Raw genomic sequence first — 12,093 nt, 5'->3', positions numbered from 1 at the left:
GGCAATTTGGCGCTTAAGTAATCCGCGAAGACTCTAAACCCTACATACAAGACCATCCATCCCTGGTCTGACTACAACTCTACCTTTGCAGCAGCAGGAGCACGTCTGCCAGAATCCTCACCACCCACAGGATCTTCCTCTCCGGGCTCCACTTTTGTATTCGCCTCTCGCTGTGCCAATTCACCTTGTACTTTTTCAATGGCTAGCTTTGCAGCTGCAGCAGAGACACTGGCTGGTAATGGTTGATCACCCATAATCGTATCATACCGTGTCACAAACTGCACATTCTGCATCTTCTTGACAGCTTCAGGATCCAAGATATTGCCTTGCTCATCCTGATAAATGGTTTGTTGTGAGGTCGAGTAAGAGACGCTTTGACCATTAATCATGCTCGGCGGCTGTGGTCGTTCTGCTTTTGGTGATGGCACAGGATCTGCTTCAGGTTCAGCAATGTGCGTATCCACAGGAACTTCTTCTACAGGCACAACATTCTCAACTGGTGCAGCTGCAGCAGGAGCAGGACTCACTTTCGCAGCAGCAACACTCGTCTGCTGTGCTCCTTCCAAGGACATTGATTTTGCAATATCATCAATAGAGGTACCGTTGTAGTACGCTTCATACGTCTCTGGGTATGTTCCACAATCAAAGTCCCATGTAGATCGCCATTGTGCTGCTTCACATTCTGATTTTGTCCATTGTAAGCCATATGCCAACGGTGCGAAATTGTAGAATACAGCAACACTAGCAACGATAATGCCGAGCGAAACAGGCAAGACGAGATTCGCAGTGACGCGTTTTGCACCGAAATCAAAGAGTTGCGCAAAGGCAAGGATGGAGAAGTAGAGGGCTGGGAAGTAGTGATGAAGGAAGAGTTGTCGTTCCATGAGGAAGAAGGGGAGGTAGTGGAAGGCCCAACCAAGGACAAATGTGGCAGTACGCAAATCATAGCCAAAGAGGTCACGAACTGTGGTGTAGTCCTTGTATCCACGCTGCCAACGCAAGACAAGCAATGCCTTGAATGCAAAGTATGCGAGAATACCACCGGTAGCGAGTGCCCACACGAATGCATTGCCAATGAGGTAGACATGATGCATGTCTTTGCCCCAGAAATTGATACCCCTCGACAAAACAGGCCAAGCAGTCGGCCTTGAATCCCAATTATGCGACTCAACCAAGCCAGCATTGGTGGTCCACATGACCTTGTTGAGTTCCCAGAATTTACCAAAGAAGCCAGGATTCTTGTAGGTCAAAATGGGTGCGTCTGCAGGTGCATTCTCATGCTCATTGGTTTCAATGTACCAAATACTGTTCGGGATTGTGCCTTGCTTGTTGCATGTGACTTCTTGCTGCTCAAATCCCCATGCAGGTAACTTGACTTTATGCGAAAACAGTGCACCACCCGTCATGACGTGAATCAATCGGAAACGCGATCGAATGGCTGTCAAATTGACACGCGCTTCACCGGCTTCCGTGTACTCAGGGACAATTTCGAGTTTGAAGTAATCATTCGCATCACCGTCAAATCCGTCAAATCCATATGCGGAGACTTCATTTTGCCAATCGACTTCGGTGACGATGGGCTTGACATCATGCGAGTGAAGGCGTTTCTTGGTGACAGGATGCCAGAGTTTGAGAATCATACCATCCTGCACACGGATGGGTTCTCCCACCAAGGGATCCACAACGGATGTCTCATTGAGGAGAGTCCAGTCATTATTGGCGTCACGGTGTGGGTAGAGAGTGATTTGTTGTTGTTTCGAGCCAGCTGGATAGTTGTGCGCATGTGAGTGGAGGTAACCACCTTGTGTGTTCCAGTGCTTGATGGTGACTCTACTGCCGAGAAAGACGGGTGCCATGGTGGGATCTTTGGCTTTGCCATTCAAGGTCGATTGGAATTCGGAAGACATGAAGCCATCGCCTTCACCGGGATTGACGAGGCATTTGAAGTGAATGGCAAACATGGCCATGTAGAAGAGAATCGGCAATACAATCAAGCACAACACACGCGCTGCAAAAGTCTTGCCAAATTTGGGAAGTGGGATGTGAAGGTTGCCGAGGTTGGTGAAGAGTTGGAAGAGTGTCATGGTACCTACCCATGCAATCGTAAAGAGACCAACCCACTTGACGGAGACCGTTGCACCGAGGAAAAGCCCTGTGAGAGTGAGCCAAAGCCACCATTTACCAGACAATTGCTTTGCAGACTGCTCATCGAGGTAGCTAAACTTTTGGAAGGCAAGAGCAGTCAGGCCAGTGAATGTGATGAGCGGTGAGTCGAGGAGAATGAGTCGTGCATTCGTCAAGAGCGCATTCTCAAACGTCACCATGAAGGCCGCCATCATGGAAGTGAGCGGCGAACAGCCACTTGCTCGTAAAGTGAGGAAGGTCGTATTGACAAGTCCGATACCGAGCAACGCAGGCATCATACGCATAGCGACATAGGGTACGCCTGGCTCGAGATAGTCCATGCCGATATCCTTGAAATCAAAGTCCCCCTTGAAACCGGCGAGCCATCCATCCAGAGCAAACAACATCTTGGCAAGCGGTGGGTGTACATCCATGAAGAAGGCGCCTTTAATGTACTTTGTTGCAAAGCCACCGAAGTGCACCTCGTCAAAGACGACCGAGGATGGATACTGGATGTGATAGAGCCGAACAACAAGTGCGAACATGTTGATGGCAAGGAGCACCATAAAGTCATTGGCAAAGGGCTGAGCGCCGAGTTCCGCAGCTAACTCTGCTTTGACTCGTTCAGTGACGCTGGTGTAGGCCTCGGCGGCCTTTCCCCGGGCCTTCTTGGAGGTGGGCGTGCTTGGAGCAGAGACATCGCCTTCGAGGACCTGCACGATGTCTGCGGTTGTCTTGTTCTCGCCTGCCGTGGCCTTCTTCCTGGGCGGCATGGTGGTTGATGATGGAGGTTGTGCTTTGAGTTGAATTTCGCGTTTGCCCACCGCCCAAAGTGAAGCGACTCAAGTTACTCAACTGACTGGGAAAAGTGCAACCTAGGACAAGGACAAACAGAGCAAAAGGCTACTTAAAGGGGTACAACGTACAAAGAGGACTAGACCTTGCTCAGGACACTCGAGAGAAGCACATCAGAACACACACCAAGCTGCTTATCCAACATCGACAGCACAAGCTCTCGACGCTCCTTCAATCGCTCCTCATAGCACGCAGTCATGTCCATATACTCCTCACTCGTCATTTCTGGCAGTGCCTCCATCAGCAGTGTAGTCATCATAGACTCTTGTGCAGCAGTCATCACTTCTGTTGGTAGTGCATAGTCTGGCATATCCAAGATTAAGCGTGCTCCGTAGACATCTTCAGCATGATCTTGCACCGGCGTCATGGTGTGTATTGAGTGTGAGGATGGGACAACACACTGCTCCGTGTCTTCCAGCGCAGGTACAGAATGCTTGCCAGGCGTGCGAATGTCAAGCGTGCTTGTACACGGTCTAGCAGCGACAAGTGAAGCACACGACTCTGCCCAATCAGACACGCTCTTGTTGGTTCCTGAGTGCTTCTCCAGCGTAGCAGATGGTACAGGAGTAGCCGGTGATGATTGTAGACTAGCGTCTGTCGACAAGGAGTCGGCGAAGCCAAGGATAGCTAGCTTGAGACGCTTGCGAGCCATGGCACGCTCTTCCTTGCTGGGATGCAAGTTCACCCTGAAACGGAAAGACTGATCCTTGCGTGCGCTATCGTCATGAGGCAGAATGGTGAAGCGCTCGCTGTTGGCAATGGACATCTTGCGTTTGCTAGCCATGAGACTGAGAAGTGTAGAAGCTAGGGAGTATGCAAGGGTTGGCGTTGAAGAGTCCTGTTGGGGAGCCGCAAGCAAGGAGTGACTGTCGTCTTCAAGTCCTCACTGTCAGTTCCCAGCCCGGACACAACCCATGCTCCTCCAAGGTATAGCTGTGTACATCACATTCGCTTGAATACATTCATGGCAGGAGCTGGTATGCTCGCCACGACATGTCTGCATCACATCAAGTAATCATAAAGCACGATTGTCAGACACAAGTAGCTTCAGCAGGGTCTTTGATCTTGCCGAGCCATACCCTCCCTCGAGACGCTACAGGCTCAGCTGCTCGAAGGCTTTGCAAGTTGCAGCAGTTGTCCTCATAGCGCAGGCTGCCTGGGCGTGCTGGCGCCAATCACGTGTCTGTCACCAACTCCAAGTGCTGACTAGCATACAACCGCCTGTTGATCGTGAACTAAGCTGTAAATGTTTGACCCCGCTGCTCAAAGCTCTACAGCTGCGCAGCACATCGACTAGGAAAAGCTGTCACTAAAATGAATAGCTCCAAAGGGAGCGAGACATCGCTGAAGAAGCACTAGTTGTTGCTAGTAACTTGTTACTTTAGCCTCTATGGGTGCATTGCGGAATCGAGAATGATCAATTCTCTTGGTGCCAAGCGCACGCTGCTTCAACCTCCGTATAGTATGTTGCGTCGTTGTTGAGCTTTCGCCTACAGTCGTGCTCGGGAGCATTTTACGTGCGCTTACCACCGAGCTACAAGCTACGCTCTACCCTCAATACTCGATTCGGGGCTACGTCAGGGAGCTAGCTGACGGAGCTGACCTCAATGGTGTCAGATCTATTCGGAGCTCACATCGAATTCCCAACCAGTCAAACGTACTAGTCTCTAGAGGGCATCGCTGCTGGGCTGCCTCCAGGAGTCAATGCTCATCAGGAGACACCTCTTGCACCCAACTTCGAATTCTGCAGAATCTCGAAGCTCATTGATATCTAACAAGCATTGAGCGGCACGGCACGTCTTTCACCTTGTGTGTCGCAGCTGCTAGTCTTCGTTGGGAGCTGCCTTCTCAGAAACGTGTTCCTGAAGCTGTCAGATCTGTCCCCCTACTCTTCCTGCCATTTGCACTTTTTCAGGCTGCTTTCTGATTGAAGCCATCGCAGCTGCGATTCGCACTTGTCATGTTTGCTTTTCGAGTAACAATTGCTGTTCCACACTGGCGCTCTTTGTACGTGAAGGACACCTCGCAGGAGAGGAATGCAGCGTCATCAGAGTCATACCTTAGCATATATCCCTGAAGCTGTAAGCGGAAAGACTCAAGGGCGACCCTGCAGCTGTGAAAACGTGGCAGCTGCTCTGTTTGTCTTGTAATGGCATGGTGGAGAAGGAGCAGCGGTCTGGACCGGACAGACAAGCAGTGGACTTGCAAGGTGCATGGAAAAAAGAAGAGAAGAGCAGAGCGCCTCTGCTCACCTCAGAAGTCCGGTTTCCAACACTGGAAGAGAGTTTGAGGCCAGATTGTCTATGCAATCTTTCCTCTCATTCGAAGTTCCCCTGAAATTTCACATTGCAATTGCAACAGGAGTTCAATGCATGCAATTGCCACTCAATGACCCAAAAGGAAATGAGGCATATGGATCATATGGCCATAAGCCAAAGCAATTCAATCAACAAATGTCATGCTGCTGCAGCGTAGGGCATACGCATGGTCGCATCACATCAGCATTTCGTCAAAAATCTGCAGCGTCAAACAAAGACTTCTGCCGCTCCCTGTCGCACTCAGTACAACAACGACAACTGCAAATGACTCTACGACTGGGAATTGATCATCTCTTGCGTTGCAAGTGGCACAAATACGTCTGTGTTGTACTGGTCATGGCTGGATTGTTCTTTTGTGGTAGGGGTGTTTTACCGGGTGCACAATTGCAACTGCCAAGCTTGAACACTCCTGAAGTCCTGTCAACGATGTTCAATCCACCAATCTTGTATGCAACGGAGTTCGACAACCTTTCATCGATTGCAGCTACGGTTGGAATTCCAATCGGCGTACTGGAATCAGTTATTCAGGCCAACGATCTCTCAAACCCAGCGACAGTCGTGCCCAACGAACACCACGAGGATGCTTTCGAGCAAGCTGTCAGATCGAATTTGCAGAAACGCGCCATTGGTGATCTCAGAACTCCTACAGTAACTCTATGCGATGAGATTGGAGAGAACATCCGTCTCATCCACTGCCGCCCCGATGGGGGGGACTCCACAAGATTTCAAGTCTCATGTGACGGTGAACCAATGATTTGGGAATACCAAAACTGTGAAAATCACGAGATTTGTATTGATGTCAATCCTTATGGAAGTGGAGTCTTATGTGAGACTGTATCGGATCCCGCAGGCGAAATCGAAGACCCAGATCCGGAGGAACGGGGGAAAGACGGAGAAGCGCAAGGCAATGGAGTTGTGGGAATGCACAAACGTCTCAGGGGATCGAGACACACGGGCGCTGTCATTATTAATCCAAAACGACCAAGATCTGGAGGTTCCTCACGTCAAAGAACTATGAGCCTCACTGCGTTCTTGCTGAGTATGTGTCTCGAGTTTCCTGCAATACTAACCTATCAGCACCTAGTGTCCCGTATGAAACTTCACAGCATCCATGGCTTGTCAAGCCCACAACTGCGATTACATGCTCTGTCAACGGAACAGGCGAAAAGCTTTGCGAAACGGACTTGAGCAGCACGAGCATGAATACTTACACTTGCGTGTCCACTGCTGGCAAGCATATTGTGGACGACTCGTCGGTGATTTCCTGTACGTTCCGACTTGCGGCAACACAGACAGCTGTCTTTGTCAGCGTTGGCATTTGGCGTTACGTCTCAAATACAAAGACAATTGGCTAGCATAGATTTTTGTAAGTTCTTTCTCTCTCAACAAACAGTATCTTAGCACAATTCAATTCGCTCTTCTTTCCACATGTGACATTGATTGCAATTCTTGCCCAAGCAAGCACAACTGGCAGCTTACTGCATACGCTGCCTCACTTGCAACCAAGAAGACAATTGGCTAGCATAGAAATTCTCGAGTTCTTTGTCTCTGAACAAACAGTATCTTAGCACTATTCAACCCTCTTTACGTTTTTGCGGTATCAAGTTTCATCGCCTGGATCTTACAGCTCCTCCACGGCAACGCTGCCAAATGGCGCGACTCGCGCGCCACGGAACACCCGGAGACCGGCATGATATACTTTCCAACTCGGCCGGATGCCAAGACCACTCTCAACGAGTTGATGAAGTCCTTTGCGACTCGCAACTCGGTTGCTGAAGCCAAGCGCGACCTTGCTAATCTCACGTAAGGCGAAAAAAGGAAACATCAGCGTGCACTTGGCGGAATATGAGCGCCTGACAGCCTATTTGGACATGACAGACCAAACCAAATGCGAAAGATTGTTGCTGACCCTCAACATCAAGATCACAGAGGGGTTATTCAAACTTGATGATCTCGCCGAGGATGACTACGCTGCCTTGGCTCAACAAGCTGTCCGAGTCGAATCACGCAATCTCAAGCGCAAGGCCCTGGAATCCGCCAATTCTTTATTCGCGATGTTGGACAAATATCCCACTCCAAAGCGCCATCGGATCTACCCGCCCGTCGAGCAGTGATCGTCTGTTGCTCGTCCTTCTTCCGGTGGTCTCCAGCCAATGGAGATTGATACCGCTCCTCTGCAACGCGAAAACCGTCAGCGCCTGACACCCGCCCAACCTGACGCCCGGAAGGAACAACGCATGCGCGATGGTCTCTGAACTCTTCTGTGATTGCCTTGCGCTTGAGATTGCGCGACTCGACTCGGACAGCTTGTTGAGCCAAGGAAGCGTAGTCATCCTCGGCGAGATCATCAAGTTTGAACAACCCTTCTGTGATTTTGGTGTTTAGGGTTTGCAACAACCTTTCGCACTTGGTTTGGTCTGTCATGTCCAAATAGGCTGTCATGCGCTCAAATTCCGCCAAGTGCACGCTGACGTTTTCTTTTTCGCCTTGCTTGAGTTTAGCAAGGTCGCGCTTGGCTCAAGCAACCGAGTTGCGAGTCGCAAAGGACTTCATCAACTCGTTGAGAGTGGTCTTGGCATCCGGCCGAGCTGGAAAGTATATCATGCCGGTCTCCGGGTGCTCCGTGGCGCGCGAGTCGCGCCATTTGGCCGCGTTGCCGTGGAAGAGCTGTAAGATCCAGGCGATGGAAATTGATACCGCTACTTTACAACGAGAAACGCGTCAGCGCCTAACACCCGCCCAACGTGACGCCGGAAGGCACAACGCATGCTCGATGGTCTCTGTCTGTATTGCGGCCAAGCCGACCGACAAGTCGCTGATTGTCCCATTGAACCCAAGCGATCCCCAAATGTGCCCGGCAGGAACCAGTGGGGCCATCCTGGGACCGGGCCATTCAGGACACTCAATCGCCCTCGCCCTTGTCTGTTGTAGACGATAGCGCAAATCTCTGTCTGTTTTTCATCTCTTTGCCCCAGACGATGCCAAGGTTATGCAAATCCACTTGGTGTTGCACAAGTCTTTCGCCCGCCTAGCAAAATCTCACGATGGTCTCTCCATCATTCTCGCGGATATCGCTACTCGCTACAGACAACAGTACGATTTATAGTCTCTGCACACGTCAGTGCTCCACTCTGGACGCGCATCTCTGCAGTCTCCTCTTTGATACTGTCTCTCAAGTATGTCTGACTAGCAAAGTCAGATCAATGCTGTTCTGCCTAGCGCGGTTGAGTTCAATCTGCCAAGCAAATGGACAGCCAACATGTTAGGAATTCAAGTACATCCCCTGATCACTTGCTTCCGCTGTTATCTCTCTGCCACGTCAGCGCTCATGCACGAGACCTTTAGTTTAGTCTTAGCTGGCAAGAGTGCTATACTCTTGGTCCCCATTCGAATCAAGTCTTATCTGCAGCTGCCCTGCGTGCCTGTGTCTATCACCTACGACTACAGCCTCGCATATCCGCCAATCTCGATTACAACAGCCTCAACCTTGACTATGCAGAGCAAAGCTGGTAGTGCGTCTACCAGCTCTTGCAAGAGATGATCATCATTCTAGAGTGTTCCTCAATGTCTTTGAATCAAGCGTCTTTCCCTCGTCATTCACGAAATCAGCTCAGCAGTCTCGAGCTGGCATCGCAGCAGGCACAGCCAACGACGACCCCGTGTCTTCATCTGACTTCGTCTCTATCTCTTCTGATACACTGCGCTGTGTCTAACGCATTCTGGAGGACGATCAAGACTAATTTGAACGGCTTGTACTCGATACACGCATGATCAACGCACCAGCACGACCACGACGCGTGTCAAGGGATAATTCCAAGCATACTGAGATCCAGGCTGTCGAATCCATTCGCAAAGCGTTGCCGAGCTAAGGAAGGCAGCCCGTCATCTTCAACGCGGCTTCACGTCGCTTGCCAGGGCGCAAGCAAACCGGATTTTCATGACCATCTCTCAGCTTGGTTCCAAGAATATGAAAGTCGCCATACGTGACGACGGCCAATAATGTACTCAACAGTTGTCTCTTGACTACAGCAGTCGAGGCACAAGAAACATCTGGTAAAGGCTAAGCAGCAGGGAACCGATGACGAGAACGACAAGCAGGCACGAGTAGCACGACGTACCGCACAAAACAGAGACTTCGAACAATGAATAGGATTGCCTATGAAGGGGTGTTGCTGACAATGCTACAAAGGTGCGAGAAGCGCTCCTTTTATACTTTGCCAACCTCGAACGAGGAACTGACCAGAAAGAGGTGGGCGAGGGCAAAGACCCTGAAAGCATCTCAACGCAGACACCGGGCCTGTGTTGAGAGAGACATCCACGCTGCGAGCGCGGATTGTTTGTGGGACAAAAATAGACATGCACACTTGCGAGTGTGATGTGTTTGGGAAAGAAATAGACATTGATGCTTGAGAGCAGATGTTGGAGCGTGATTCACGAGACGAAGTGAGCGAGACGCCTGCGAGCGTAACATGATGGAGCGTGGTCCACGAGACGGGGTGAGTGCGATGCTTGCGAGGCCGCATCAGGAAAGTGGATACGCCGGGCCATATGATTGCGCTGAGAGCTTGAGGGAACCATCCGGATGGATAAGTGTCAGGAGTACTGGGAACTCAGGAGAGGTAGCGGAGTACGTCAACTGGAGATCATGGCACTACAGCCATGATAACCCGAGAACAGCGCCATAGCCGAGGAGATGGAGTCGCGGAGAAATCAGTCCGTGACACACGGGGTCACGGTCTACCGCCATTCTTTCCAAAGTACCATTCGCTTGTTACTAAGGGGCTTGGCGCTGCTCTATGTCGGCGTGATTCGTCAGCATGGAGGAAACCTCGATGCATGAGTGGGCAGTGTCATGAAAGTGACATCGCCATATATATTCCTGCATCTGGAAGCGGCAAGACTCAAAGGCGACCCTGCAGCTGTGACAACGTGGCAGCTGGTCTGTTTGTTTGGGAGAAATGGTGAAAGAAGACAGCGGCCTGGACTGTACAGACATGTAGTGGACTTGCAAAGTGTATTGAAGGAGGAAGAGGACCTCTGTCTACCTAAAGAATCTTTTCAACACTGGTGGAAACTTCGAGGCAAGATGGTCCACGGAAATTCATCTGATTCGATCTTCCCCTGCAATTTCACACTGCAATTGCAGCATATGCAAGGCGATGCAAGGCGATACAAATGCATGCAATTGCGACTCAATGAAAAAGAGATAACAAAGGTCTTCGAATCACATGGTCCCAAGTCACTGTCGCAACAAATGGCCTTCCTGCTGCTGCGGCGGAAGACATTCGTACGGTGGCATCATATCAGCAGCTCATCAAAATTCTGCAGCGTCAAACAAACTCTTCCATTTTTCCCCTTCGCACTCAGTCCAATGAACAACATTGTAAATGGCTCTTCGATTGAGAGTGGGTCGTCTCTGGCGTTACAAGTGGCTCAAGTACGTCTATGTTTCACTGGTCGTGGTTGGGTTGTTCCTTTGTGGCTGGGGTCTTCTACCTGGGGCACCATTGCAACTGCCAAGCTTAACCACATCTGGAGTCCTGTCAACAATTTCTGATCCGCCAATCTTGTCTGCCATGAATTATCGCAATCTTTCATCGATTGCTACTATGGTTGGAGTGCCAATCGAAGTACTCCATTCAATCATGCAAATAAACGACTGGACGCCGAAGACAATGTCGCAATCGGAAGTGCCGCACGAGAATCCCAAAGACACTTCTGAAACAGATCGTAGATCCTCAAACAAGCAGAAACGCGTTTTGACAAGTGATGACGATGATGTTGAAGATGACGAGAGTTATGGCAATGTGCTTGAAATGCACTGTCCCCAGGGTTTCGAGGTAGTGGCCTCCAGGTGTGGTGGGATTTAGCTAAAAAAAAGCTACGTCGTATTCAGCTCAACTACTGTCCTCCATTATAAGAAGGAAGCAAAACAGAGAACCTTCCGCACAAGGTGCCTCCAGCTCTCCACGCAGAACAACGCTTTAGTGCCGTAAGGCAAATTGGCTGGTCATAAAAGACACAGCATATCTCGTCACTCCCAGTGCTAGTCTCAATAGTGATGCTGTTCCCCAGCGTATTTGTAGTAAGGATTGCCGTAGCAAGCCTACCACAAGACCAGACAGGCTGGCCAGCGCAATGCTTTTTCGAAAAAACCCCGAAAAAAGCTTCGAAGCAAGCCGTTTCAACTAGTATGGTGAGATCCACTCATAGTGAGAGCGAGAAGGGGACACTCCCAAAGTGGGCATGCTAGACTACGCGGTCGAGAAACAGCGTATCGGGACCGGCACAAGAAGAACGAGGGCTCCAATCGGGGACCAGGCAGAACCCCGACCGATTTGATAATCAATGCCGCAAGGGCCGGCAATGATGCAGTAGGTGGTCGTTATATGCCATAAAGTAAACTGGAGGGAGCTGTACGCTTTGACCGCATGCGGCAAAGGTACAATAAGCTCAGATGAGACCTCCGGGGCCCCAGGTTGCCTTTGGTGTTGACCTAGTTGCTGCCATTTGTTGTTTGGAGACGACAGACGCTCCAAGAGAGTGGAAGGGAACTCTCTTACCTGTTTGATTGATGTTTGGACCCGAGCAGGAGTGACCAGGCTCTTCAAGACGACAAGTCGGTCTCAAAAACAGGGCGAAAAAAATTTTCACCCGCCAATTTTGCACGAATACAGCGGACAGGTGCCTGTTCTACCGTGCTTGCAAGGAGGCGCTGCCGTCCAGCGCGAGTCTCCTTGTCTTAACGCTGACTGACCGAACCCCCTGCTCTGTAGCGTCATCCTCAGAGCACGTT

General features: G+C 50.5%; 4 protein-coding genes across 4 annotated transcripts; 2 read left to right on the top strand and 2 right to left on the bottom strand.

The window, feature by feature from the left end:
- Positions 1-71: 71 nt before the first annotated feature.
- BCR37DRAFT_403627 (Dolichyl-phosphate-mannose-protein mannosyltransferase-domain-containing protein) lies at positions 72-2,690 on the bottom strand (the record flags this gene model as incomplete). The annotated part of the gene is made up of 2 exons (XM_040872016.1): positions 72-559; positions 602-2,690. The coding sequence occupies 2 exons, from the start codon at positions 2,688-2,690 to the stop codon at positions 72-74; spliced, it is 2,577 nt and encodes an 858-aa protein (XP_040722702.1).
- A 252-nt stretch (positions 2,691-2,942) lies between these two features.
- BCR37DRAFT_162115 (uncharacterized protein) lies at positions 2,943-4,197 on the bottom strand. The gene has a single exon (XM_040866169.1). The coding sequence runs from the start codon at positions 3,761-3,763 to the stop codon at positions 3,059-3,061; it is 705 nt and encodes a 234-aa protein (XP_040722701.1). The 5' UTR covers positions 3,764-4,197; the 3' UTR covers positions 2,943-3,058.
- Positions 4,198-5,723: 1,526 nt separating this feature from the next.
- Positions 5,724-6,652, top strand: BCR37DRAFT_395171 (uncharacterized protein; the record flags this gene model as incomplete). Its single annotated transcript, XM_040871589.1, has 2 exons — positions 5,724-6,336; positions 6,375-6,652. The coding sequence occupies 2 exons, from the start codon at positions 5,724-5,726 to the stop codon at positions 6,650-6,652; spliced, it is 891 nt and encodes a 296-aa protein (XP_040722700.1).
- A 3,333-nt stretch (positions 6,653-9,985) lies between these two features.
- BCR37DRAFT_406101 (uncharacterized protein) lies at positions 9,986-11,167 on the top strand. The gene has a single exon (XM_040872099.1). The coding sequence runs from the start codon at positions 10,150-10,152 to the stop codon at positions 10,852-10,854; it is 705 nt and encodes a 234-aa protein (XP_040722699.1). The 5' UTR covers positions 9,986-10,149; the 3' UTR covers positions 10,855-11,167.
- Positions 11,168-12,093: the final 926 nt, after the last annotated feature.

Source organism: Protomyces lactucae-debilis, assembly GCF_002105105.1.
Source record: "Protomyces lactucae-debilis strain 12-1054 chromosome Unknown BCR37scaffold_22, whole genome shotgun sequence".
NCBI classification, from domain to species: Eukaryota; Fungi; Ascomycota; class Taphrinomycetes; order Taphrinales; family Protomycetaceae; genus Protomyces; species Protomyces lactucae-debilis.
Note: the sequence above shows the minus strand (reverse complement) of the source record. Positions and strands in the feature narration are given on the sequence as shown.